This window comes from Pseudonaja textilis, chromosome 12, assembly GCF_049901715.1.
Source record: "Pseudonaja textilis isolate UNSWEBS1 chromosome 12, rPseTex1.2, whole genome shotgun sequence".
In the NCBI taxonomy this organism is placed as follows: Eukaryota; Metazoa; Chordata; class Lepidosauria; order Squamata; family Elapidae; genus Pseudonaja; species Pseudonaja textilis.
Window position 1 is genome coordinate 16,797,533 of NC_142001.1, and position 26,412 is coordinate 16,823,944.

The window sequence follows — 26,412 nt, forward strand, 5'->3', positions numbered from 1 at the left end:
CACAAAAGCAACCATTGGTCCACCTCATCTCAGTAGGCAGACTCATCCCCCGCCCCCCTGGAGATAAGTCCCACCACTTATCCAAAGCTTTCTCGTTCAGTTCATCCATTTTGGGGATCATCCATGAAACCCCAATTCTCATCTCTGCTAAAAGATTTAGAGACACTCCTTGTCCATCAAGAGGTGGCCCATTCACACAAACGTAAAACGAAAAGGACAACGTTCGGGTTGAAACATCCTTTATTTAAAACAGAGAATATCCCTGAAGCTGTCCAAGTTCTAGACCCCTAAAACAAGTGGAAGGTAAGTTCTCCTTTGAGGTGAGCTCAGTTCCTGCCCCGTCTTGCTTCCTAAGGATGTGTGGTTTGGGCCATCAGTCTAGGTCACAGGGATCTGGCAGGTTGTTATGGTTCACCAGCAGCTGGTTCAGACAGCAGCGAAATCGGACAGTGGGGAAGAACGGGGACCAGTCCAGGAGTCTGGAGAGGACTCGATACGAGGGTCCTTCATCCAATGTAGAGATGGGGCCAGGACCACCTGGGAGTACGGTGCTATCTTTGGAGCCTTCGGAGTCTGGTAGCAGCGAGGCAGAGGAACAACGGGAGCCTGGTCCCAGTGCGCATGTGTGCAGAGCTGCTAGAAGGCGAGAGCAGCTGAAAAAAAAAGGGCAACTCGATAGTAAAGCTGGGAGATGATTGCCCCTCCCATAAGGGATAAAAGTCAGGCCAAGATGATGAAATCCTTGCAGGAAGCAAAGTAGTTCAATCGGTTCAGAATCATCCTTAAAAGCTCTTTGTACTTCGGTTGGTTTTTCTTGTACTTCAGTTGGTTTCTTTTCTAGTTAATTTGATACTTCAGTTTTGGTAGCATTTCACAGAACTGAAAGGAGTATGCTTATCTTGGGGAATGGTTTGACCTTAATTCCGGCTGGGAATGAAAATAATTCCCAGCGTTGCATTAAAATAGGTTTTGTTTTTAAAACAAGTTTGTGAATAATTACGGGTTATGAAGCCTGGGTCAGAACACGGGTCTCCAGGACAAGCATGAACAAGATTTGATCCTGCAGGATCTCATTTGGGTCAGTCACTAGGACCAGAGGTTTAGCCTTCCCAAGCTTTGGGATAAGGGCTGGAGCCCAGTCCCACCAGAATTTGAGAGAGAGAGACATTCTGGTGAGAGAGAAGATCTCCAAGGATGGATTCTTCCGAAAGCTTGGAAGACCAAACTTCTGGTCCTGGGGATCGACCCAGATTGGATCCTGCAACATTATCCTGGGACACGTAAGATTTGCCTTCAATTTGTAAAGATCAAATCCTGCATAGCTTTTTTGGGAATCCATCGGCCTGAATGACCTGCTATGAATAAAAAGAGTTTGCATCCTGTTCCTGATGGCTTCGTGGAATATCCTACAACAGTTCAGAAGTAGACCAAGTAGATTTTTGGGTAGTGGCTGATTTGGGGTTTGGTTTTTTTTTACCTTAAAGCTTGGGGTAATCCTAGCTAGCATCTCTAAACCAGATCTAATCCATCTAGCTTTCTGAGAAGGCTTTGAAAACTTCACTGTTGGGTAAAAGTGGTTTTTTTTCCCCCTTTCCAAATCATGTTAAAGGTAGTCCTTGACTTAGGAATATTCATTTAGTGACTGCTTGAAGTTACAGTGGTGCTGTGGTGACCAGTCCTTGCATTTATGATAATGGCTTCTCCAGAGTCACATGGGAAGAATTCTGGAATTTTGCAACCGGCTCACAATTAGGGTTGCAGTAAACCTGGCATTCTACGTTTCTGACAAGCAGGGTCAATGGGGGGAACCCAGATTCACTTAAGGACCATGTGATTCACTTAACAGGCACAGCAATTTGCTTAACAACCATGACAAAAAAGGGGGAGTCAAACTGGACAAGACTCACTTAATAACCGCCTCGCTTAGTGATGGAATTTCTGGTGCCAATTAGTATCCTAAGCAGAGAATTATCTATTTTTCCCCCCATTGCTGCATGAGCTTTTTCAAACTGGAGATCTTGCAGATTAAAACTTAAGCTTTCTCTTCTACTTTTGGTTTCTTTGGATCGGGGGAGCCGGAATGACAAACAAAATCAGGTAAACCAATATATATATATATATTTACTGATCAAACAAGGTGACTATCGAATAATATCTTAGAGCAGGGGTAGTCCAACCTTGGTAACTTTTTAAGACTTGTGGACTTCAACTCCCAGAATTTGTACACTTCAACTCCCAGACTTGCGTAGATTTCAACTCCCAGAATTCCCCAGCCGGCTGGCTGGGGAATTCTGGGAGTTGAAGTCTGCACAAGTCTTGAAATTGCCAAATTTGGAGATTAGAGGCTCGCTGCTGAAATTTTTTTTTTTGCAAAGATTGCAACACCAACCAGGAAGGGCTTGGTCTAACTGAAGTGCACTTCCTTATGTTCTTTCGAAAAGCACAAAAACTGAGCCTTTGCTTAGCATTACCAACTCTTATCTTCTTCTCTTAACACCCAAAATCGGTAAAGACAACTCCAAGCATTCGGTACTCTCGTAAATTAAAATGGACGGCTGATGTTAGCTTAGCCCTGAATTGCACCGTGGATAAGACTGACAATATCCGAAGGTGAAAATATTATTTCTAAAACAATTTAAGTCCCCTTAATCCTTTAAACAGTACAACTAAAAGACGAACAGTGGTGGTAGATGTAGGCATTTCACACAGACCCCTCAGTACTTACAATAACACAGTCAAAATCGGGATAAAATATAGGATCTTGACATATTATTAATATCAGATCCTATATTTTATTCCGATTTTAACCGTGTTCCTTGTAAGTTTGGTACTGGTGAGTCAATATGAAATGCCTGCATCTACCACTTTTTGTCTTTTAATTGTACTGCTTAAAGTACTATTTCTCACTCTTTTCCACCCCATCCTGCCAAAAGAATGGGCAGGCCGTGTTATATTCTGCTTCCTTGAGTGTTTCAACTCTGATTTTAAAAAGCCAGTTGCTTGCCAAATTCTATTGTTGAACTGTCAGAAGCAAGATGATTTAAAGGTTTTTCAGTGGCCAAAGGTGAGGCAGGCCAACCTCAACATAATTCTTCGCTGCTCCTTCGATCTAGCATCATCCGAATATGTTATGCAAAGATATGTGCATATCTTTGTATAATGTGACGTCCTGCATTCTCACGGGATAAGGTGAGGCATTTTTCCAGAGGCAGAATTTCAAGTTCTTTTTAACATCATATATTTACAGCCCTTTAGGGAACAAATGCTAAGGATACCCCCAGTTTCATCCAATCTCTTCCTCCCCATATCTACTTCCTTGAGTCGAAAGAAGATGTTCTTATTCCAGAGGCTAAAAAAAAAAAAAAAAGATTTGCTTACCCTGAGGTTTGCTAAAACTTGGGGCCATAATCTGAATCACTTTATCACTTCCTCTGCCTTCTTAATGGCCATTTCTCTAAGGGCGGCCATGAGTGTTGGCAGATTTGGACAGTGAGGAAGTTGGGGTGGAACATGGGCCAGTCCTGGAGTCTGGGGGAAGGTTCTGACGAGGGCTCTGCATCAGAGGCAGAGATGGCACCAGGGCCATCCAACAGTTATCAGCTGCCTTCAGAGTCGTAGATCAGTGAGGCAGAAGAACAGCCAGAGCCTGTTCCCACTGTGCACATGCACAGAGCTGCCAGGAGAAGGGAACAGCTAAGGAACAAGGGCTGACTTGGGAGTAAAGCCACGGGTGGACAGTGAATGGCCCCTGCCATAGGGAATAAAAGAGGAGCAAAAGGGGAGTGGGGTTTTGCAGGAGACAATTAGTTCATTAGGGTGAAGATCTGTTCCTGCATTCTTGCCAATTATTGTCGGCTACAGCGTGGCATCTGAAAGATAACGGCCTGGTAACTCTCCAAGACTGATAAAAGTAACTGTAAAATAAATAAAAGGGGTTTATTGGGACCAGGAGTCGGCTTCGTGCTATTGGGGAAGCCTAGGTCCAAACAATGAGGATCAATCCAAGCCAAGAACACAAACACCACTAACCCACCTAGGAGACCTCTAATGATCTTGGAAGAATGCAACAGCTTGCCTGAAGATGTTCCTGAAATAAGATCCCATGGGACTGCTCCTCTGGCCTGGCCCTGGAGCCTCAGCACTTGCGTATTCTGTCCTAAAGGCCCCGATCATCCAACCCCATCGGGAAGGAGCGCAATTATTGTTGGTGTTCCCTGCTCCAGAGATGGCCAAGTCTTCTTCGGTAGCTCCCAGAAGTTCCTTCAACTCTCTAGGAGCATTGGCGTGGAGGTACTGCCAGGCTTTGCGCCCATTGTGGTCCCTGAGGTTGGTATTGGCCCCAAAGGCTCCTACTAGGATCTTGACGGTCATCACGTGGCCCTGAAGGGCAGCCAAGTGCAGAGGGGTCATCCTCCCACTGGCCGTGAGTACGTTGACGTTGGTTGGGCAGCCGTTCCTCTCTGCAAAGGACATCACCTCGATCAAATCTTCGTGACGGCCGTGTTTGGCCAACCAGTGAAGGACAGTAAAACCGGTCACAAAGTCTCTCCGGGAAAGCAGGCTGGGCTCCTTGGCTAAGAGGTTGAGGATGCTTTCGGCGTCCCCTTGGGCCACAGTCAACATCCATTCGTGCTCCAAGGGGTCCAGAGCTAAGCACGGCTCTTCAGAATTCACCTCTGAGAATGGATCCTCTACGCCCCGTTGGCTCTCGGCCGTCGAGAGGGTCTCTTTGGGGGAAGGTGTAAGCCAGGTGGGGCTGGCTTGACTGCTCTGCAGGAGGAGCTCCTTCAACCCTTTCCTCCTGGTGCTGCTCCAAAACATGGAAAGGCGGGATGGGTTCATTTCGGGCCCCCACTTTGCCGAATTCCTCCTCACCCAACTCCTGTTGGTCGATTGACCTCGGAGAAGGCTCAAGGTTTCAGCCCGGCTGATAGGACGAGGGGACTGGTTGCCATCGGAAGCTTGTCTTTGGTCCTGAAGGTTGCTTGCAGGAACCGACACCTCTCCTCCTCCTCCTCCTTCCTTCGGGTTGCTCTCCTTTTGCTTCTCCATCACGTCCCTTCCTTCAGGGTCCAGCATCTTCTCAAAGTTCCTGGTACTTTCCCCACCTCTATCCTAAAGTCTTGGTCATCGTTGTGTGCGGCTGCTTCTCGAAGTCCTCATTTTCCTGCTCCGAAGAGGAAGCGAGGGAGATCTTGTTTCTACTCAAAGTTGCCTGCATAGAAAGAGGGAACCAACACAGACCATCAACCCTTGGTAAGAGGAACTGATCATTCAGCGAGAAAGAGACCGTGAATAGCAATTCTCGGCTGAGGAGGTTTCACCCGCAGAACCAGAGTTCTTTTGTTCATTTGAGGTTCTCCAACTGGGGTCCTTAATGTTCTCTGAGCTTCAAAGTGTCTTCCTTGATGCTTCTACAAGCTCAGAGAGCACCAAGGACCCCGCTGTTCAACTCTGAGCTACACATATTATCTCCTCTCCAAAGCTTTGGAGAAACTCAAAAGAACTTTCATGGTTGATAAATGCTCTGGACTTCCCTTTCAAGCTTTCGCTAACATGTCTCTGATGCAAGCAAAAGAACGTTGCGCAAGAACAAAACAACAACCTTCTATTTGCAACCTTCTCTTTTTCCTTACACAGCAATTCATTAAAAAAAAACAACTGTTGATAGGCAACTTTGAGAAACCTTCATCTTAAAGTGCTCCCCCGCTCTCTCTATATATAAAAGCAAAATGCCCCTCACACATCATCACAAAATCTCCAGAACCGTAAAGCCTACAAACTTGATATTTGGCACGTATGTTCCTCTTGGCTTCTAGGGGCTCACTAAGGAAGGATTTTTCCAAATGACCATCAGAGCATTAGTATTTCCTATATTATTATTATTATTATTATTATTATTATTATTATTATTATTAACACCCTCTGATGCTAAGGAGTTCTACTCCCCCTCCCCACCTGAAAAGAAATCTGTTCCAAATGCAAAACACAAGCAGAGGAGAGGAGTTTCAGTTTTAGTTTTAGTTAAACAGCACCAAGCAGCTTTAGTACAGAAGAGTTGAGCTAAACCATGCCCAGGCTCCTTGCTGTCTCCTTCTTCCTCACACAGCAAATATCCTTTCAGTTTCCAAACAGCCCTCAACTCACTGACAGGACGCTAGCCAGATGAATACCGATGGATGCTGGTAGGCAGAGGCACAATTCCCCCCCACACTATTTTCCTCCCAAAAAGCTAAGCCCCATCACATAGTTTTGTAGTGAAGCACAGGTATAGAGCTAGTGTTTTAATAATTCAAAAACACAGGGTCTGTATATATTTGCTCAGTTCAGTTAAAACTTAAGTCTATAACTCCATCCCACGTTAACCACTGTTAATTTTAGTCTTGGTTGGGCTGGTATGCGTGTATGAAGCTTAGCATGGAAGTGAAATGCAGACCATTTGAGAAAGTTTATTATTCACTGTTTATTATTCATATCCAGAAACCTAATTTATTCATTAAAGTGAAGCGTATTAGATTGTTGCGGGAAAGATGCTCTGTAAACCACTTAGAGTGGGCTGCAAAACACTGCAAAGTGGTATAGAAATCTAAGTGCTATTGCTATTTGCGAGCATTTTGCCGCTGGCCTGCAAGTCAATCCTCTTCACTTGAATCTGCTTATCGCTTTTCTCTTCATTTTCTCCAACAAGATTTATTTCGGGAAGCGGAGCAAACGGACCTCAGGAAAATGGAAAACTGGGGCCATCCCTAGGAGATGTTTAAACAAACCAACCAAAAATAAACTCAAGATAATGATGGTAACCATGCAATCAAAGGCCCGCCCCTAATTTACACACATTGCAATGCAATAAAGTAGGACTTCAGTTGCACAATTGTGATCCTTTAAAAAAAAAAACTTTTGGGACCTTCCCACGTTGTACACGTCCTGGGAAAACTGTCTAGAGGAAGAGAATTAGCATCAAGACTATTGTGCGCTGCCCCATATGGCAGCCTTATCAATCTATCCTTTAAAAAAAAAAGGATGACTTTTATTAACAGGGACAGTCTGGTGATTTTAAATTAAGTTATCCAAGAGGGAAGCAACCTGGAATTGAGGATAAACTTCCTGACAGGATAATTAACCAGTGGAACAGAAGTTGCCTTCAGAAATCGTGGGCACTCCATCGCTGGAGGTTTTTAAGAAGAGGCTGCACTTCTAGTCCCTCCGATGTCCCTTTCAGCTCGATTCTATTCTTTTATTCTTCTTCATTCTGCAGGAGCTGGTGCTGTTTTTGCTGCAAAAGACTTTACACTGGTGCTGAAACCTATTTTGAATCTTTGGACACTGCCCGTTCTACCTTAAAAAAATTTTTAATTAACCTTTATTGAAATTTGAAACATTAAAATGCAAGTAAATTTAAAAATAACTTTTTACAAATCTCAATCTTCTTCGACAGCATTAAAATATCTTGGTTATATACAAACATTTCCACACATTTCTAGTTGTTCATATACATATCTATATATTCTTCTCATCTGTACATTGCTTATTCCTATCATCTATCCACTGATATACCAATCTTCCCAAACTGTGTGTTATTCCAAGTCTTCCTTGTCCTTTAACCCTAAAGTGAGTTTAATCCATTTCTGCGCAATCTAAAATCTTTTGGATTACTAAACAATCTGCCGGTATAGTGACCCCTTTTCCAGCATTGTGCCAGTGCAATTCTCGCTGCTGTGGTTATGTGTTCAAATCAAATAGTTTATGTTTTTAGGATACTTTTTCTTAATAATCCTCAAAAGAAGCAGTTCTGGCTTCAATTCTATTGTATTCTGCCAGGTTTGAAACACACTCCTGAAACCATCATCCTGACTCTGCTCTGCTCTCTCCTATCTAACCATACCGCACCAAACAGATGCTTCAAGGGAAAAAGAAAGAAAAAGAAAAAAGCTGTTCCTGGAAATACAATAAATTCCAATTCCATTTTTTCCCGCTTACCTAAGAGATTCCAGGGTAATCCAGGGTAAAAGTGAGCCAGCTTTCCAGATTCCTCTTTTACCTAGCGACACCCCTGTTATCTTAAGATTTATTTTTATTTCTTTGCGCTTGCAAAAGCCAAGCCGAGCAACCTTAGGATTGTTCCAAATAAACACAGAGCGGCACCATTTCTGAAGTTGTAAAACAGGACCGTCCAACCTTGGCACTTTTAAGACCTGTGGACTTCAGCTCCCAGCAGGGCTGGGGAATTCTGGGAGTCGACGTCCACAAGTTTTAAAGTTGGACACCCCTGTTTTAAAGGATCAATGGCCAAGCAAACAACATGGGGTTGTTGGGTTTTTTGGGGGTATTTCTATTCACAAGTGACAAAGGAGTTTATTTACTTAATGAATTCAATGTATATGCTGATCATCTGGCTACGTGAAGTGACTCTGGATACTTTTAATTTGGGGGGGGTGTATTTTATTTTTTGCACCTTTCTTACTCCTTTGGGGCACAGCAAGAAAGAAGGCATTTTAAAATCCCAATCTCTTCAATTAGAGGGTTGGTCTAGATGACCTCCAACGGATCTTCCAACTCTGTTATTCTGTTAATTAACAAGTGGAACAACTTGTCACCTGTCAATTTGTCTTTTTTTATAAAAAAATTACTTCCTGCTGCCCACAGTTTTTGTAAAATTTTATCTTTTAAAAATATATATATTGTAAGCCGCCCAGAGGTACCTTATAGTAAGATAGGTGGTTAATAAATTTAATAAATAAATCAAAGGGCAGGTTGATCTGGGAATTACCACCAGTCCCACTGATATTTATTTATTTTTTTCTGATGATTGAAAAAAAAAATATTTCCTCCACCTTACAACAGCGTGCAGGATGGCTAAACTGCCCATTACTATCCGGTCTGTCCTTTTTTTTTCAGCAGATCTTGCAACAATCAGTGCCAAAACAACAACCCTGCAAGGTAGGGTGTTGCCCAGGAAATCCCGCTTGTTGTAGGACTGGGGAAGCGGCCAACCTCTGGCTATGGCTGGCTCCATTTCTAGCACAACCCCACCGACTTCGACCCAACTCCTCGATGCTCCATAAACCACAATGCACAAACCACCTTCGACCGTGATGACTACGCTCAAAAAGAAAGCGGTTACCTACTTTAATCCGGCTAAACCTTCTTCTGATCAACTCACCTTCGGCTTGATCCGAATTACAGCGCCTTCTGTCCCAAGTCTTCCCCACCTCGCTGGGTTGGGAATCACATGCTCCTTCCTTTTTCCTCCTGGAGTTTCTGGATCGCGCAAGGAACGCGGAACGGGGCCCTTTGCGCGCTCCTGAGCCGGGGATCGCGCGCGTTTTTCGTCCAGGTGGATAGGGAAGGCGGCTGTTTTACTCCGGTTTTGAGGGTGGGGTGGGGTGTGGCGGGTGTCCCTCTACCCCGGGCTTCTACTACTACTACCCCGTCTGGAGCTTACTCCGGCCAGCCTCGCCACCTTGCAAGCCCGTAGCAGCTGCTGGAGTGAATGCGAAGCAACCGCCCCAAGGTCTTTTCTTCCCGTTTGGAGCCGGTGCTCGTTTGCTTCCGCCTCTTGAGCCAACCCTCCCCGGTGCAAAGTTTGTTCTCTTGCCCTGCTTCGGAAGGGAGCCAAAGAAAGAGAGAGAGGGAAAGAGAGAGAGAGAGAGAGAGAGAGAGAGAGAGAAGAAAGGACGAAAAAGAACCAAAGGAAGAAAAGAGACCGCGATCTTTGCGCTCCCCGAGGCGCTTCAGCCGCCGCCTTGGCGTGAGGTTGCGCGAAAACGCCTCCTTGGGAGACAAGGGATCCCACCCACCCAATTACTCAACCCACCTACCCATTTTTCGCCCCCCTTCCCCCGAGAAAAGAAAAACCAACCCTTCCCCCGTTGCCAGGCGCTGGGAAAGGCTGAGAAAGACTCAGGTTGGTGGGCGTGACTGAGACCCCCCCCGCCCCCGTTCACAAGACCCCGTTCCCCAAACTTGGCGAACCCCCAGGTAAGCAGCCCTGCACAGGTGAGAAGCCCCCTCCCCGTAAAGCCCCCCACCCACACCTCTGGCAGTCTTCTCTCTCGGATTGACTAAATGGCGAGAAATCAAATGGACTTTAGAGCTGCCAGCCCCGGTGGCTGGGAAGGAGAGAGGATGGATACTCCAAGGTGGGCTTGGCAGCCTATGCAAACACCCCAGCAAACCAAGATGTTCAGAGACTCGAGTCACGCCGGTCAAGAGCCTTAGGAGCTGCTCCTCGGGTTCCACCTGTCGGGCAAGGTGAGCAAATGGTTTGTCCTTGGAAAAATAAGAGGCAGGGAGATAGCTAAAAAGTTGTGGTTGTTTTTTGTGTTTGGTCTACTGGAGTGGGTCTCCCGTGGATGACGTCCAAGCAGTTTTCGTGGCGATAATGCGGACATATTATGACTATTGTTTCTTGGTCAAGTGTTTTGATTATATATAAAATACAAACATAGAAAGAAAAGGGAAAATAATAAGAAAAGAGGGGAGGGAAAGAGGAGGAGGGTAGGATAAAGGGGAGAAGAGGGAGAGGGAGGAGGAGGAGAAAGAGGAAAAAGAAGAAGAATGAAGAAGAAGAATGAAGAAAGAAGAAAGAAAAAAGAGAAAAGGAAGAAGGGAAGAAGAGGAAAGAAAAGAAAGAAGGAGGAAGGAGGAAGAAGAAAGGAGGAGGAGGGGAGGATAAAGGGGAAAAGAGGGAGAGGGAGAAGAGGGAGGAGGAGGAGAAAGAGGAAAAAGAAGAAGAATGAAGAAGAAGAATGAAGAAAGAAGAAAGAAAAGGAAGAAGGAAGAAGAAGAAGGAAGAAGAGGAAAGAAAAGAAAGAAGGTAGGAGGAAGAAAGGAGGAGGGGGGAAGAAGGAGGAGGAGGGGAAGAAGGGGAGGATAAAGGGGAGAAGAGGGAGAGGGAGAAGAGGGAGGAGGAGGAGAAAGAGGAAAAAGAAGAAGAATGAAGAAAGAAGAAAGAAGAAAGAAAAAAGAAGAGAAAAGGAAGAAGGAAGAAGAAGAGGAAAGAAAAGAAAGAAGAAAGAAGGAGGAAGAAGAAAGGAGGAGGACGAGGAGGACGAGGACAAGGACGAGGACGAGGCATTGACTTCCAATTCCTTTTGGGGCAGTAGAATAAGGTAACATAGTAAAATAAAATCATAGGAAATATTATTATTATTTCTAGAAGGCTTTTTCATGTTCGCAGACTGGCCAACAATTGTTTCTTAGTCGCCTGGCATTGAAGTGGCAGCTTGATAGATTTCTGCTTGGCTTCTGGGATCTGCCAAGGTCAGATAGATGCTGCTCTCTTGATGCTTGAACAACATTCTGGTCTCAAAGCAAAGTAATAGCATTGATAGTTATGACTAACTGTATTCCAAAAAGTCATATATATATATATTCATTGTCTTTCTCCTGCCAAGACTTTTTGGCTGTAGAGTAGGTTGGGAAGCTGAGCCTTCAAGAGTGGAGCTTACTTAAGATCACTCCGAGCCTTTCCCATGGAATGACACTGGTGTTCTTGGAAGGAAATTTTAGGCAAGGCTCTTCAAACTTGGCAAGTTTAAGACTCCTGGACTTCAAACTCCCAGACTTCCTGAGCTAACATGACTGGAGGAGGAATTCTGGGAGTTGAAGTCCACAAGTCTTAAAGCTGGCCAAGTTTGAAGACCCCTGGCCTCAGGGCTATTGGGTATCCAAAATGATGGGTCAGAAAGACTCCTGAAGTTGGCTTCCTCAACAGCTCAACCAACCAGCTCCCTGCAAGATTGAACTCACCAATGAAAGGATGAAGAACATCTTAGAGGCTGTTTCTTTTGGTCTTTTGAACATGCATCAAATGACGTTACCACGAAACGTATTTGGATTTTTGAACTTGGGTTCCAAGACTAGAAGATGAGCACTAGAAAGACGGGACATTGTCCTTGACCAAGACTGGAGTGAAGGTTTTTCTGACCCCTCACTGACACAGGCGGATGTTCCTAGACAGCTGTTGATACTCAGTCTTGTGTGAGTAGGATAGACTAGAATAACAGAGTTGGAAGGGACCTTGGAGGTCTTCTAGTCCTGCTTAGGCAGGAAAACCTGCACCACTTCAGACAAATGGTTATCCAACTTCTTTCTTAAAACTTCCAATGTTGGAGCATTCACAACTTCTGAAGAAAGAAGAAGAAAGAAAAGGAAGAAGGAAGAAGAAGAAAGAAGAAAAGAAAGAAGAAAGGAGGTGGAGAAGGAGTTGTTGTTCCGCTGATTAATTGTTCCCACTGTCAGGAAATTTCTCCTTAGTTCTAAGTTGCTTCTCTCCTTGGTGAGTTTCCATCCGTTGCTTTTCTTGTCCTGCCTTCAGGTGCTTTGGAGAATAGCTTGACTGCCTCTTCTTTGGGGCAGCCCCTCAAATATTGGAAGGCTGCTATCATGCATCCACCTTTCTTTCTTGTGAAGTGCTGCCAATAACAGAAGTGTCAAATGAACCAGAAAAGAAACCAACTGAAGTACAAAGAGCTTCAAGAATGAATCTGAACCGAAATGAACGACTTTGCTTCCTGCAAAGGTTTCTCTACCTTTGCCTGTCCTTTATACCTTAGGGGAGGGGCAATCACCTCCCAGCCTTACTCCTGAGTTGCCCCTTTTGCCTCAGCTGCTCTCGCCTTCTAGCAGCTCTGTGCATGTGCGCACTGGGAACAGGCTCCCCTTGTTCCTCTGCCTTGCTGCTGCCAGACTCCAGAGGCTCCAAAGGCTCCAAAGGCAGCACCCCACTCCCAGACAGTCCTGGCCCCATCCCTGCATCGAATGCAGGACCCTCATCCAAGTCCTCCCCAGACTCCCAGACTGGCCCCCATTGTTCCCCACTATCCGATTCCGCTGCTGTTTGCACAGGCTCTGGCGAACAACTACACGTTAGCATTCAATAAGGGGCGTGCATAAGTGCACCATCGTGCCTCCTGTCCCTGTCCTATTGTCCCCATTTATTTGTACCTATTTCCTGTATTCTTACTCATGTTTATACTTATACCTATTATCTTGTAATATTTTCATGAGGGGTCCTACAAGATAGAAGTGCCCAGAAATTTAAAACCACCAACCCTCTCCACCTCCTCGCCATTTATGTACAATGGTAAATGTACATCTCTCTTCCTCCTGAAGTCGATTATAAGCTCTTTAGTTGTTGTTTTTTTAGTGTTAAGTGTAAGATTAGTTACACTTAGTGTTAAGTGTAAGATTATTTTCTTATGTACGCTTCCCGGAATACATTTCCAGATAATTACATGGAACGGAGTCATTTCCTCTGAAATTTATAATGAGTTAATCATTAGCCTCAGCTTCTGGGCTTCGTGGGAGAAAACTCTCCAAGCTAAAAATACTAATTGGGGAGGGGGGCAAGAAAGAGAAAAATAAAAATTGGTGCTTTCCTTCCAGAAGGCTGTTATGCCGCGAAGATGCTTGTTTCGTGATTCCTCTACTCTTTGAGGGATAGAACAAGCCGCGTTCGACTGGATTCGCGCACTGCACAAAAGCCACAAGCTGCAAGGATGAGGTTTGCAGGTTTGACCAGAGGCAAGGCTGGGCCTGAGGATGTGAACCAAACAATATGTGTACACACACACACACACACACACACACACACACACACACACACACTAAGTCAAGATGATGATGTTGCATTGTCTGTTTATTCGGCTGGCTCCATCCACAGTGCTCTCTAGCGGCTGAGCCGATGCACTAAAGAAGCAAGATTTCCCTTGTGAAAAGGCATGAAAAATGTTTGACAAACGCACTGAAGGGATGGGAAGAGGGGCAGTTGGGCATCTCTTTGGTTAGCATCCCCATTCCACAGAGGGGGGTGCAACCCTTGCTTGAAGATCTCCCAAACAAAGCTGGATCTGAAGACCTTCTGTGGGGGAGAGAGAGAGAGACAGAGAGAGACAGAGACACACACACAGAGAGAGACAGAGAGGGAGGCAGTGAGGGAGGGAGAGAGAGAGAGACTGAGAGAACAAGCTACTTATGTATAAACAGACATCAAATCCCAGTCTCTTCTAGCACTGATGATGTTGCCTAGTTGGGTCATGAGATGTCTGCAAGGAAACAACCACGCTCAAAACAAAAAGCATCAAGGATTAACCCCATAGTCCTCCTCCTCCTCTTCCTCCTCCTCTTCACAAATCCCACTCTCTTCTAGCATTGATGACATTACCTAGTTGGGTCATGAAAAGTCTGAATGGGAAACAGCTAAGCTCAGAGAGCACCAAGGATCCCACAGCCCTTCTCCTCCCGCTGTTCCTTCTCCTCCCTCCCTCCTTCCCTTCCTGTCCCCTCCTCCTCCTCTACACGTTCCCTTCCAGCACTGATGATGTTACCTAGTTAGGTAATGAGACATCTGCAAGGAAACAACCACACTTAGAGAGCATCAAGAACTAACCCCATAGTTGTCCTCCTCCTCCTCCTCCTCCTCCTCCTCCTCCTCCTCCTCCAATCCCACTCTTCTAGCACTGATGATGCTACCTATTTGGGTCTTGAAACGTCTTCATAGAAAACAACCAAGCTCAGAGAGCACCAAGGAGACCCCGCAATTCTCAATTCTGGGCACTTAGCTAAGCAATACTTTGCGTCTGCTCTGCACACCTTTTAAGTCAAAATGTACCATGAACAGTCCCGCACGTTCTCCCAGCTTACACACCCACAGCCCATCTTGTGCGTAGTTCTTTAACAACGCGTGCTCCGAGCAGAGAAGCGATTGCCATGTTGAATATTCATCAACTCCTTCAAAACCGGTGTTTGTGGTTGCTTCTGAAATGCCGTGTTAACATAAATCCAAGGTTTTGGGCTCTTGCAGGAACACAAGCCTCTCCATGCTTATGAAAATAGACAGAAGAGGACAAGCTGACAGGTGTGAAAAAAATGCTGCCAGCCCTCACTGTGGCTCTGTAGCTGGAATGGTATGAACAGTGCATTAAAAATAGCCACGGTGTTGCTTCTCATAAATGAGAAACAAAAGGAAAAATAAATTCTTTTTTTTAAATTGTTTTTCCTAAAAACAAACACCAAACAACTTCTCACACAAGGCTATTTTGTTCCTCTTTCACACAAACGCACCAGCTGGGTTTCCCCTAAAAAAACCATTGGTTTGGTGTCAGAAAAAAAATATTAAAAAAAGACAAAGAGAGCTATGAACAAATTCAGAGTCGTTTATTAAACTTTTGCAAAAGCAGAATCCCAATATCGAGAGAGTCCGTTTGGGCTCATCCTATGGGGTTAAACCTCAGCGTCACTTGGTGTATGAATCTGGATAACTGTCATGGATTCAGACAACCACGCTTTAAACGTGGCTTGGCATAATGTGTGACATGGGAGTCCAGCAGCTTTAAGGGCTGAGAGAAGAAAGGCAGGAGAAGTGGGGCTGTTAGACTCTAGGCCACCATCCCCTTATTTCCAACATCAGGAGGAGAAAAACTGGTTTTGCTATATCTTCCCTCATCCAAAAAGTGGATTATAATCTAGTTTGCTGCATCTGGGCTGCAAGGTGACATTCCCGGGTTGATTGGGGGAATTCAGAGCTCAGCAATGGTGGCCAACGTGTTGGACTAGAAGACCTTCAAAGTCCCTTCCAGTCCTGATTCTATGTTGGAGACCAAAGGAGAACAGGAATTTCATATTCCTGGAGCCTCACTAACCTGTGAAAGCTAAACAGGGCCAGAGCTGATCTGGATCTGAGTGGGAGACCACTGGAAGATCCCAGGGTTGTGGTTAACCTGGGAATGGACCCAGAGCATCCCGGGAACACTTGCACACAGTTGCGGGGATGAATCCATGGTGTCTTCCTCTTATGCCACCACAGAAACCACTGGAAGGTGCTTTTTTTTCAGGAACCAGCTGGACTTTTCTGGTTTTTCTCTAAAGACGTTTCGCTTCTCATCCAAGAAGCTTCTTCAGCTCTAACTGGATAGTGAGGAATGGAAGGATTGATATTCCTTGCAGACAGCTGGTCATTTGCATCCTTTTTGAGGGTCGTTGAGGCCACTTGGAGGTTTATCTCTGTCCTCAGGGTCACCTGAGTGGTGCAAATGGTTCTTGTAGTCTGCAATTTTTTCCTCTCTGGAAATCCATTCCTGCTCCCACACCATTCCAAGGGTTTCCATCCCAAATTGCAGAGCTAAAAGTCTGTAGAGATTCTCAGTCATTCCAAATCATAGTTGTCCCAAAGGGGCTTTTTCAGGAGGCAACTGGACTTCCTTGTTTTTTTCTTTTTCTTTGAAGACCTTTCACTTCCCATACAAGAAGCTTCTTCAGCTCTGACTGGATGGTGGGCGATGGAAGGATTGATATTCCTTGCAGACAGAGCTGGTCGTTCGCAGCCTTTTGGATGGGAAGCGAAAGGTCTTCAAAGAAAAAGACAAGAAAGTCCAGTTGCCTCCTAAAAAAAATAAAAATAAAAGTATATGTTAATCGTGGTTGTCCCCAAAAGTGCTTTTTTTTTTCTTCAAGAGGCAAGCGGACTTTCTGGTTTTTGTTTTCTCTTTGAAGATGTTTTGCTTCTCATCCCAAAAACTTCTTCAGCTCTGAGAGCAGCAGAAGCTTCCGAGAGAACCCGAAGAAGCTTCTCGGATGGGAAGCGAAACCTCTCCAAAGAAAAACCAGGAGGTCCAGTTTTGCCTCTTGGGAGGGAGGGGGGTTAAAAAAAAGCACCTTTGGGACAACCCTGACCTGTAGGACTGAGAATCAATCAATCAGAGTAGAGCTGGGGGGGACCCTGGAGGTCTTCTAGTCCAACCCCACCCCCCACCCCCCATGCTCAGGCAGAAAAACTCTCAATCGACCCCTTCAATCTCCCTACAGACTTTTCGTGGAACTGGCCGTTTCAGCACCCAACTGCGGTCCCCGACCCCGATCGGCCTGACCCCAAACCCAGCGGCCGTTGCGTCCTCAGGACCCCCCACGGTTCCTGGGTCTGAGGACCGAATCGCTTGTCAGTGGGCATCGGAGAGGGTGGCGGGGAGGCAGTTGAGCTCCGGGACCCCGTGCAGGGCTGGGGACGGATGAAGCTGCGACCCTTCGCAGGCAGGCAGGCAGGGCCGCGCCAGGAGCCTCCCCCCCTCCACCCCCACGGGGTGTCCCCCCCCGGCCCTCCCCCACCCCCCCAAAAAAGCCCCAAGCCGCCCTGCCGATCGGTGCTTCGCAGCGCAGCCGGGTGGATTCCTGCCTGCTCGGCTTGCACCACCGCGGTCGGGGAGAGGGGGCGCCAGAAGCAAGGCGGGGGGGGGGAAGAGAGAGAAAGAGCCGGCCAGCCCATTCCCGCCCCCACGGGGGGAGAGGAGGAGGAGGCGAAGACCCAGCCAGCGGAGGAGAAAGAGGAAGAGGAGGAGGAGGAAGAGGACGGGGGAAAGCACCGGCTGCGAGGCTTGGGAGCGGTGGGTGGGAAGAGGGGGCGGGGGTGTCTCCGCGTCGTGTCCACGCCCCGCTCCTCGCCCCCTCGGCTACCTACCTCCCTCCCGCTCCTGCCGCAGTGGCCGCGTCCTGCCAGCTCCCCGCCCCGCCTGCCAGGCCCCCCCTCGGCGGCTGCTGCTGCTGCTGCTGCTGCTGCTGCTTCTGGGCTTGGGAAGGAGGAGGAGGAGGAGGAGGAGGAAAAAGAAGAAGAAAAAGAGGAGGGAGAAAAAAAGAGGTGGAGGAAGAAGAGAAGGAAGAAAAGGAGGAGGAGGAGGAAGAAGAAGAAGAGGAGGAAGAAGAGAAGGAAGAAAAGGAGGAGGAGGAAGAAGAGGAGGAGGAGGAGGAGGCCAGGGGGGCCATGGCGGCCACGGAGCTTGCACGCCAGGTGGTGAGTGCGGGCAGCGGGCGGTGGGGGCGGTGGGGCGTCCCGGGGTCTCCCCGCAAGCCCCTGCCCTTCCCCGAGGGGCTGCTCCGGCCCTGGCCTGGCCGAGGGGGGCGCGCCGGAGCTGCCTTGCTGCAGGGCTTGGCCGAGCCAAGGCAGGCAGGGATGCTGGGCAAGAGGTCCGGACTCCGGCCGTAGTTGCTTAGCTGCGGCCCCTTCTGCGTCTCCGGAGCCCGTTGAGCCGGAGCAGGGAAGGAAAGAAGGAAGAAGAAGGAGAAGAAGGGAGAGGAGGGGAGGCCCGGCTTCCTGCGGAGAAAAAGAAAAGCGGGCGGTGGGCTGCACTAGACCTGGGGGCTTTTTGGGGGGTCGTCCTGCTCTCCTCCTCCTCCCCTCCCCGGGAGGGAAGGGCGCGATGCAGGCCCGGCGCCTTGGGGGTGGGGGGGGGGGGAGAGATGCCTTCCCCACCCCACCTCGGGGCTGATGTGGGGGCTTGGGGGCGTGGGAAGGGGGCTCCTCGGGCCTGGCAGGCAGGTTGGCTTCCGGAGGGAGGGGCGGGCGGAGGGGGGGAGGAAGGGACAATCCCGGCCCAAGCCACGGCTCGGTCTGGTTTGGGCCAAGGGTGATGGGAACGGACCGGGCCAGAATCGGGCCAGCTGGTAGCCATTGATTGCCTCTGGGTTGGGGGGTGAGGGGAGACGAAGGAGGCTCCCCCTTCCCCCCTCCCACTCCAATCAGGCCATTACATCCCCCCCTCCCCCGCTTTCCCTCTCTAGCTCCCATCATCCCCAGCCAGAGGCGGCTGAGGAAGGGGAGGGGGCGCTTGCGCAATTTGCCTGCCATTTGAGCCACACACACACACACACACACGGGGGGCGCGGGCAAGAAGAGGAGGAAAGTGGGCTACCCCCACCCCACCCCCCCAAAAGAATAAAGTAGCGGAGAGAGGGAAGCTTTTGTCTCCATGCAGGAGGATGGGGAGACACCTGCGCCTAATCCTGAGCTTTTCTTTCGGGTTGGGGGTGATTCAAAAGAAAAGAAAAGAGAAAAAGGCAACCGAGCTTGTCAACCTTTCTTGCTTCCCTTTGTTGTTCCGGAAGGAAACGAACCCGGGACTGGTGGCAGAGCTGTGGGTTGTTTTTTTTTGTTTTTGTTTAATTCATTTTGAGGTCTCTGGTTCCTTCGAACGAGGAAAATGGACGATGGCTGGAAAAAGGGCAGCTGACAGCAAAGGCTGAATTGGAAATGGGGGTTATTTCACTCCATCCCACCCCTTTGACAGTCGGGGGCCGGGGGGTCTATAGGAGCATCTTTCAGCTGGATAACCTGACAGATTAACAGAGTCGGAAGGGACCTTATAGGTCATCTAGTCCAACCCCCAGTCCAAGGTTTGCCTTACATGGGAGGGAGGGAGGGGTCTCCGCGGGGCTGAGGTTACCCCAGTTGAGGGGAAGGAGAAACAGGGGAACCTGCTCCCCCTGCCCCCCCCCCCCCAGCAACAAGCTTCAAGTGTCACAAAAAAAGGACAGCCATATTTTTTGGGGGGTGGGGAGGAAGTTTAAAAAAAACCTGCTCTGTGGGTCTTTTAGCTCAGAGGTACCCTTGTAACTCTGTCTCCGTTAGCAATCTTGATTTTGGTTAAGTTAGCCCCCTGTGCTGGTGGCTTTCGAGACCAGAAGGCGGCTGTGGGTTGGACTAGATGACCCATAAGGTCCCTTCCGACTCTGTTAATCTGTCTGGTTTTCTATTTTGGAATGGAATGGAATAGGAATGAAATAGAATAGATATTAGATAGGGGAGGGGAGGGGATAGGAGAGGAGAGGAGAAGAGGAAGAGAAGAGAAGAGAAGAGAAGAGAAGAGAAGAGAAGAGAAGAGAAGAGAAGAGACGAGACTTTGGAGGTCTTCTAGTCCAATGCCCTGCTTAAGCAGGAAATCCTACACCACTTCAGACAAATGGTTAGGGTTAGGCTTCTTGTCCTGACTTCATAATAGAATAGAACAGAACAGAATAAGAAATAGAAATAGGAACAGAACAGAACAGAATACTTCATTGGCCAAGTGTGATTGGACACACAAGGAATTTGTCTTGGTGTACATACTCTCAGTGTACATAAAGAAAAGGTACATTTGTCAGGAGTCAAGAATCATCAGGTGCAACACTTAATGATAGTCATAGGATACAATAAACAAACAAATCATAACAGGAAACAGTCAGTATAAATCATAAGGTTACAAGCAACAAAGTTACAGTCCTACAGACACAGGTGGGAGGAGATGGGTGATAAGGATGATGAGAACATTGACAGTAATAGTACTGCAGACTTTGTAAATAGTTTGGCAATGTGGAGGGAATTATTTGCTTAGCAGAGTGATGGCGTTTGGGGAAAAACTGTCCTTGTGTCTCGTTCTGGTGTGCAAGGCTCTATAGCGTCGTTTTTAGGGAAGGAGTTGAATATTTGGGACATTGGGAGAGGGCTGACAACTTCATCAATTTTAGTTATTTATTAGGGTTTTTTTTAAAATCTCGCCTTTATGACTTTTTAAGTAACTCAAGGGAGTTGAATATACCTAATACTCTTTCCTGTTTTCCCCACAACGACAAACCTTTGAGGTAGGTTGGGCTGAGAGAGGAAGGGACTGGCCCAAAGTCACCCAGTTGGCATTCATGCCTAAGGCAGGACTAGAACTCCCAACTCATTTGGACCAAGTTACACAGCTGTCTTTTGTGCTTAAGGCAGGACTAGAACTCCTAGTCTCCAGGTAATTGGCCCAAAGTCACCCAATTGGCTTTTTATGCCTAAGGTGGGATTAGAACTCACAGCCTCCTGGTTTCTAGACCAGCATCTTAACCACTGAGACCAAACTGGCTGTAGGAATGTGCGGCCCTCAATCTCATTCAATCTCTCCCATTCCAGAACACCTCAGTGGTGGGATAGATAGAAAACCCATTTTAGTATTGAAGTTCTACCAGCTAGCAGAAGACTAGGGCTAGGTTTGATTGGCAGACAGGTTGAGCTCACAGTGTACTAAACACAGTGATGTGTACATTTGTGACCCCTCCTGTTGTAGAGACCTGGATTCCCTGGCTTGTGTCTTGTCCAAACCAGTCCATGATGGCTTGCTCAACAAACTTGGGTTTAGCAACTTTGCTCGGGAACGCAATCTAACTCATTGGGTGAAGCAAATTTGGAACATAAGAGTGCTAGTTGGTTTCACAACCGTTTCTGTAGTAATCTGGCTAGCTACCACGAGGGAGGAAGGAAGAAGGGTCAAAGTTTCTCTTTGCTTCCCCTTGTAGCCTGCGAGGATATTCTCTCCTATTATAAGGAAACCTTTGTCCATTTTTCTGGGTAGGTAGATACCATTCGGAGGAGAGAGAAAAAAATATCTCAAAGCCTCCATTGTTGTTTGTTTACGAACGCCTCTTGAATCACTCTGCAAATTCTTTTCTTAATGTTGTTTACATATCATTTCTTTAAAAAAAAAATTTTTCCCCCCATATTTCCGTTTTAATTCTCCCTTTAGACGGCAGCACTTAACTGACTTATTCTGGTTTTGAAAACTGAGCAGGACTGGTAGTTGAATAAAAGACCATTACCAAATCCTTGGATCGGAGGCTAAGCAGGGAAGTCAAACAAATGTAGAAGATAATACAATTTTAAAACAAACAAACAGATAAAACCCTGCCTGGATGCGTCCATTAAGATTAGCAGGAGTTGAGTTTGGATTGAAGTGTTGTTTTTTTTAAATCTAGAGTTTGTGACTGGAGGGTTGGAATTTATCTTTCTGGATGATGGCAACGGGTGTAAAACATTCAGGATTGTAGAAAGGTGTTAGAATTGGATGCAGATCTGGGCTCAGTCATCAAATTCACACCGGGTCTCCTTGGGTAGTAGGAGCCTTGGCAGGCTGCACAATGCTGTAATGCCAAAAATGGCATCAGCAAACGTGCACCGTCCATAGCAGGCCAGCTTTCCCTCAAGATGCTTATGTAACGTTCTAAAGTTTAGTAGCCAACAACAGATAATTATGAGGTTTGGGTCTGTGCCTGCAGGCGCAGAGAAGCCCCCATCTACTGCCTTGATTGATGCTGCTTTTTGACAAGCGACAGGCAGATGTTTTGCACACAGAGAAGGTTTTCATTCTCAAGAGTGACTCATGGAAATCCAGAGCTCGGAAGGCTTTTGCGCAGCAAAGAAAGGAACTCATTACCATCCAGAAGGGTCTCTCCTGAGTGGCAAACCATCATGGTCTTATCTGTCATGGAGAAGAAGCAGAATTGTTGTGTCCGTCGGCAGCCTGTGGAGACGGCAGCAGAGGTGGACAGTGGGGAGGGATATGGGCCAGTCTGGGAGTCTGGGAAGGACTCGGACGAGGGTCCTGCGTCCGATACAGAGATGGGACAGGGCCATCTGGGAGTTATGTGCTGACTCTGGAGCCTCCAGAATCTGACAGCAGCAAGGCAGAAGAACAAGGGGAGCCTGTTCTCAGTGCGCACATGCACAGAGCTGCCAAAAGGCAAGAACAGTTAAGACAAAAGGGACATAAGGCTTGGAGGTGATTGGTCCTCCCATAAGACAAAAGGAGGAGCAAAGGGACAGGAGCCTTTGCAGGAAGCAACGTTGTTCGTACTGGTCGGTTTGAAACCTGAAGCTCCGTGTTTAATTTGTGCTCCTGTTGGCCTCGTATAACTAATTGGACATTTAGATGCTGGCAGCATTTCAAGGGAGATAAAGGTGGGTGCTTATCAGACTTATCCTGAAGGACTTTGACAGACTTCCGTGGGACTATTTACAAACGGTGTGAGACTCATTACAGGCTGTGAATGATTAAAATTCACAGCCGTTGAAATAAAGAAAAAAAGGGTTTGGAGACTAACGTGTGTTTGCTAGTGTCTCAATAAGCCCTGGTCAGAGCAAAAATAACAAGAGTTGGGAGGGACCTTGGAGATCTTCTAGTCTATCCTCTGCTCAAGCAGGAGATGCTGTGCACCCTTCTGGACAACTGGTTGTCCAATCTCTTCTTAAAAACTTCCAGCGTTGAGACTACCCACAACTTCTGAAGGCAAGCGCTTTCCACGCAGTTCTCACTGTTAGGAAATTTCTCCTAGCTTGCTTCTCTCCTTGATGGAGTTTCCATCCATGGCTTCTTGTCCTGACTGCAGGGTCTTTGGAGAATCAAATATTGGAACCCTGTTAACATGTCACCCCCCTCGTCCTTCTTCTCACTAGGCTAGGTAAAGATAAAGGTTCCCTTTGCACATCCATGCTAGTCATGGCATGGCTTGGTGGCCCTGACAGGAGAAGGATACTGAAAAATCCCCATTCCCTCCCCACTCCTGGGGGAAGGTTAGTGCAAAATCTACATTCCCACCATATCCCACTAACCTGCTTTCCAGCTCTGTTCTCCTGTGCAGGGCAACCAAAGAAGACCCAGCCGATCAGCTGGGACTCAATGGGAGGCAGAGAATAGATGGGGGCAGGGCCAGTCAGAGGTGGGATTTGCTCGTTCTCTGAAGGACTCAAAATTTCCGCTACTGGTTCTCCAGAACTGGCAGAACCTGCTGAATACCCACCTCTGAAACCGAGGAGTTTAAAAGCTGGTTTCAAAACGCTACTAATAAATGAGGAAAAAATAGGTCAGCCCAGTGGTTTCTCTGAGTCATAAATTAAGTACACAACATGTGTGCGGAGTCTTTGTGCTCGAGAGCAGCCTGGGTTGTTGTAGGCTGCTGTTGGCTGCTCTGGGAGAAGAACTCTGGGTTTGATTCATCTTTGAAGTAAACGGGGCCGATCCGTTGTACAGACTTCGCCACTCAAAATCTGAACGTGGATGGATGGTATGATTTTGGAAGGATGAAATGAGTCAACGGAGAGCAGCTAGACCTTGTTTTGCAGATACAGATTAACAGAGTTGGAAGGGACCTTGTAGATCATCTAGTCTAACCCCCCTGCCCAAACAGGAGACCCTACACCATTTCTGACAGAGGGCAATCCAGTCTCTTCTTGAAAGCCTCCATGATGAAGCTTCCACAACCTCCAAAGGCAACTTCTGTTCCATTGGATGATTGTTCTCACTGTCAAAAAGTTTCTCCTTATTTCCAGGTTGAATCTCTCCTTGATCAGTTTCCATCCATTATTCCTTGTCCGGCCTTTGGTGCCTTGGAGAATAGCTTGACCCCTTCCTCCTCTCTGTGGCAGCCCCTCAAATATTGGAAGGCTGCTCTCCTGTCTCCCCTGGTCCTTCACTTCCCTAGACCAACCATGCTGGAAAAGGATCTTTTTCTGTCGTTGAGACTTCTTAGGGTACTGGTTTTCAAGCAATTGAGGAAAGGTCTTGATAACATAACCTTGCCTTTTGAAGATAACCAGCAAAAATTATTGACCTACACAAGGCTTTTGTTGGGCCGCCCCCCTCTTTTTAAGGGCTAATATGGTGAAAGCGATAAGAATGTTTAGTTTTCTTTTAACTCAGTCAAATAAGTCATTTATGATTTGGCAGAGGAGAGGAAAAAAGCACCCTGATTCATGTAATGTTTGTAGTTGGTCACAAAAGAAATGGATAAGGCTCACTTGGTGGAAAGAGACCGACCACATCAAAGATTCTTTGCACTTTTTCCTCTTTATTCCCCCACGGTGGCTGGGGAATTCTGGGAAATGAAGGCCACATCTCTTCAAGTCAAGTCAACAAGGTGGAGAAACTCTGCTCTATATAGCATTAGGGTTTGATGAAGGTGATAGGACTAGCAGAGATTGCCAAATTACCCAGCTGGTTTAGAGAAGGATTGATTACAATAATCTCTATTACATTTATTGGTGATCAGAGTAGAAACTTCTTATCGACTTTTTGCTGTAAAAGAAAAAGAAAAAAAATGAACTTGTATCATTTGGGGCTGATGATTAGAAAATGTAACTTGTAGAAAGAGAGAATTGGGATGTCGTTTTATGACTTTACAAATTCATAATCTTTGTCCCAAAGAGCCTATTTCCATTTCTATGTCTTAGTCACTATTCTTCCTTATAGTTGTGTTCCTTTTACCTTGTTAACTTTTTTCAATGAAAATTATATCAAAAGAAAGAGAAGCCGATCACCATAAATGCTTTTTAACTGAGCAGCGTGGCTGCAAAAGCAAAATACTTCCCAGGGCTCCTTTGTACAAATGTTCCTTTTTTCCAAAAAAAATAATAAAAAAAGAACTTGTAGTTTCGATGGTGGGAACCTTGGTTGGGGTATGTCAAATTAAAGATGGTGAAAGGGAGGAAAAAAATGACCTTTGCTTTTCTTGGCATGAACTTTGTGGAATAAGGAGAGTGAGAGAAAAAAAAACCCAAAGGAAAATAATTCCTACCAAGGAGAAGCACTGGATAGTTGAGCTCATGAATTTTATCCTCAGGGGGCCAACTAGCAAGAGTAAGATACTTGGGGTAGGCTTTCCTGGTTCTGCTGGACTTTATTTTGTTAATTTTGCTTAGAGAACCAATCAGATCACTGATATAGCTCGAGGGGTACATGTCTTGGCAACAAGTCGGCGTTTCTCATTTCCTCCAGCATCAAGGAAAACACTTTGCACTTTGTACCATGGGAAAGTTTCATCAACCCATTTCTGCTGCCCTTGGAAGCAGGTTCACAATTTAAGTCTGCATGTTGTTGCACTGTAAAATCGGTGCATAGGAAATTCAAAAAGAATCCCCCTTTTTTTTTTACAGCAGTATTTTTCAACTTTGGCAAGGTTGAGATACGTGGACTTCCAATTTCCAGAATTTTGGGTGGGAAAATCTGGGAAATTCAGAATTTCTGGGAATTAAAGTCCACACCTTTTAAACTTGCCGAGGTTGAGAAATATTGCAACAAATAAGACAATATGCAATAAAAACAATAACAGGGAATAGGAATACAGTACCTAATTTAAAAAAAAACAACAGCAAAATTAACCGGCCTATTACAAAGATCCCCAAATAGGTCACGATTTCAACAATATACTGGGGTAAATGAGAAGGAGAATTTGATTTAATATGTTTTTGCAAAAAAGATTACAGTAACCATCTCATGTTTTATACATCAATTCTCCCATAGCAACAATCTCATCACAGACTTAGTGATGGAGACTCTTAATTTTTCCAGTGTTGCACAATGGCCAGTGTTGCAGCAGACATCATAAATTGAACAGTTATGTTTTCAGTTCTTTTGAGTTGTCTTACTAAATAATGACAGTAAATACATCCTGGGACCGTAACTAAATTTTATGATATCCTTGGAAACTGTCTGGGGCAAAGCACATGTTCTTGTGAATTATGGCTCTTTTCCAGACTGAAGCCTGCTGAGGAAAATTGCCAGAGCAGAAGGTGACTCAGTTGTAGCTTTAAATTATGGAAACAAAATCAGATTGTCTTTGCAATGGCTGGACCTTTGCTGTGTCTTAGAATCAAAGAGTTGGAAAGGACATCAGAGATCTTCTAGTCCAGGATTCGCCAACCAGTGGGCCGGGGACCACTGGTGGTCCATGAGAAAATGTTGGTGGTCCACAGAGAAATGTCAACCCCAAAGCAATTAATCCTGGTTGCATGGGGAACACAAGGCTTGCATCGCTTGCATTGCAAACAACACGAGGTATTGAGGGGAGGGGGGAAAGGGTGGAGGG

The 26,412-nt window shown here is 46.4% G+C and overlaps 2 protein-coding genes across 6 annotated transcripts in view; one reads left to right on the plus strand and one right to left on the minus strand.

Annotated features, from left to right (window-relative positions):
- Window positions 1-222: 222 nt before the first annotated feature.
- SOWAHD (sosondowah ankyrin repeat domain family member D) lies at window positions 223-9,531 on the minus strand. Of its 2 annotated transcripts, XM_026702897.2 has the most exons (3): window positions 9,161-9,531; window positions 4,034-5,215; window positions 223-653 (listed from the first exon to the last, which is right to left on the minus strand). In XM_026702897.2, the coding sequence occupies exon 2, from the start codon at window positions 5,077-5,079 to the stop codon at window positions 4,045-4,047; it is 1,035 nt and encodes a 344-aa protein (XP_026558682.1). In that variant the 5' UTR covers window positions 5,080-5,215; window positions 9,161-9,531; the 3' UTR covers window positions 223-653; window positions 4,034-4,044. The 2 variants fall into 2 exon arrangements, with proteins under 2 accessions (XP_026558682.1, XP_087797256.1); XM_087941130.1 differs by lacking the exons at window positions 223-653; window positions 9,161-9,531 and adding an exon at window positions 2,370-3,349 and having other exon boundaries at window positions 4,034-5,211.
- Window positions 9,532-17,302: 7,771 nt separating this feature from the next.
- SEPTIN6 (septin 6) overlaps window positions 17,303-26,412 on the plus strand; it is a 41,746-nt gene continuing 32,636 nt past the window's right edge. For 3 of the 4 annotated variants that reach the window (XM_087941144.1, XM_087941143.1, XM_087941142.1), the window contains exon 1: window positions 17,335-17,782. In XM_087941144.1, coding sequence (XP_087797270.1) covers window positions 17,753-17,782 — 30 coding nt within the window. In that variant the 5' untranslated portion in view covers window positions 17,335-17,752. Of the gene's footprint in view, window positions 17,783-26,412 lie in introns of all 4 variants that reach the window. The other variant, XM_026702894.2, reaches the window with a different exon arrangement.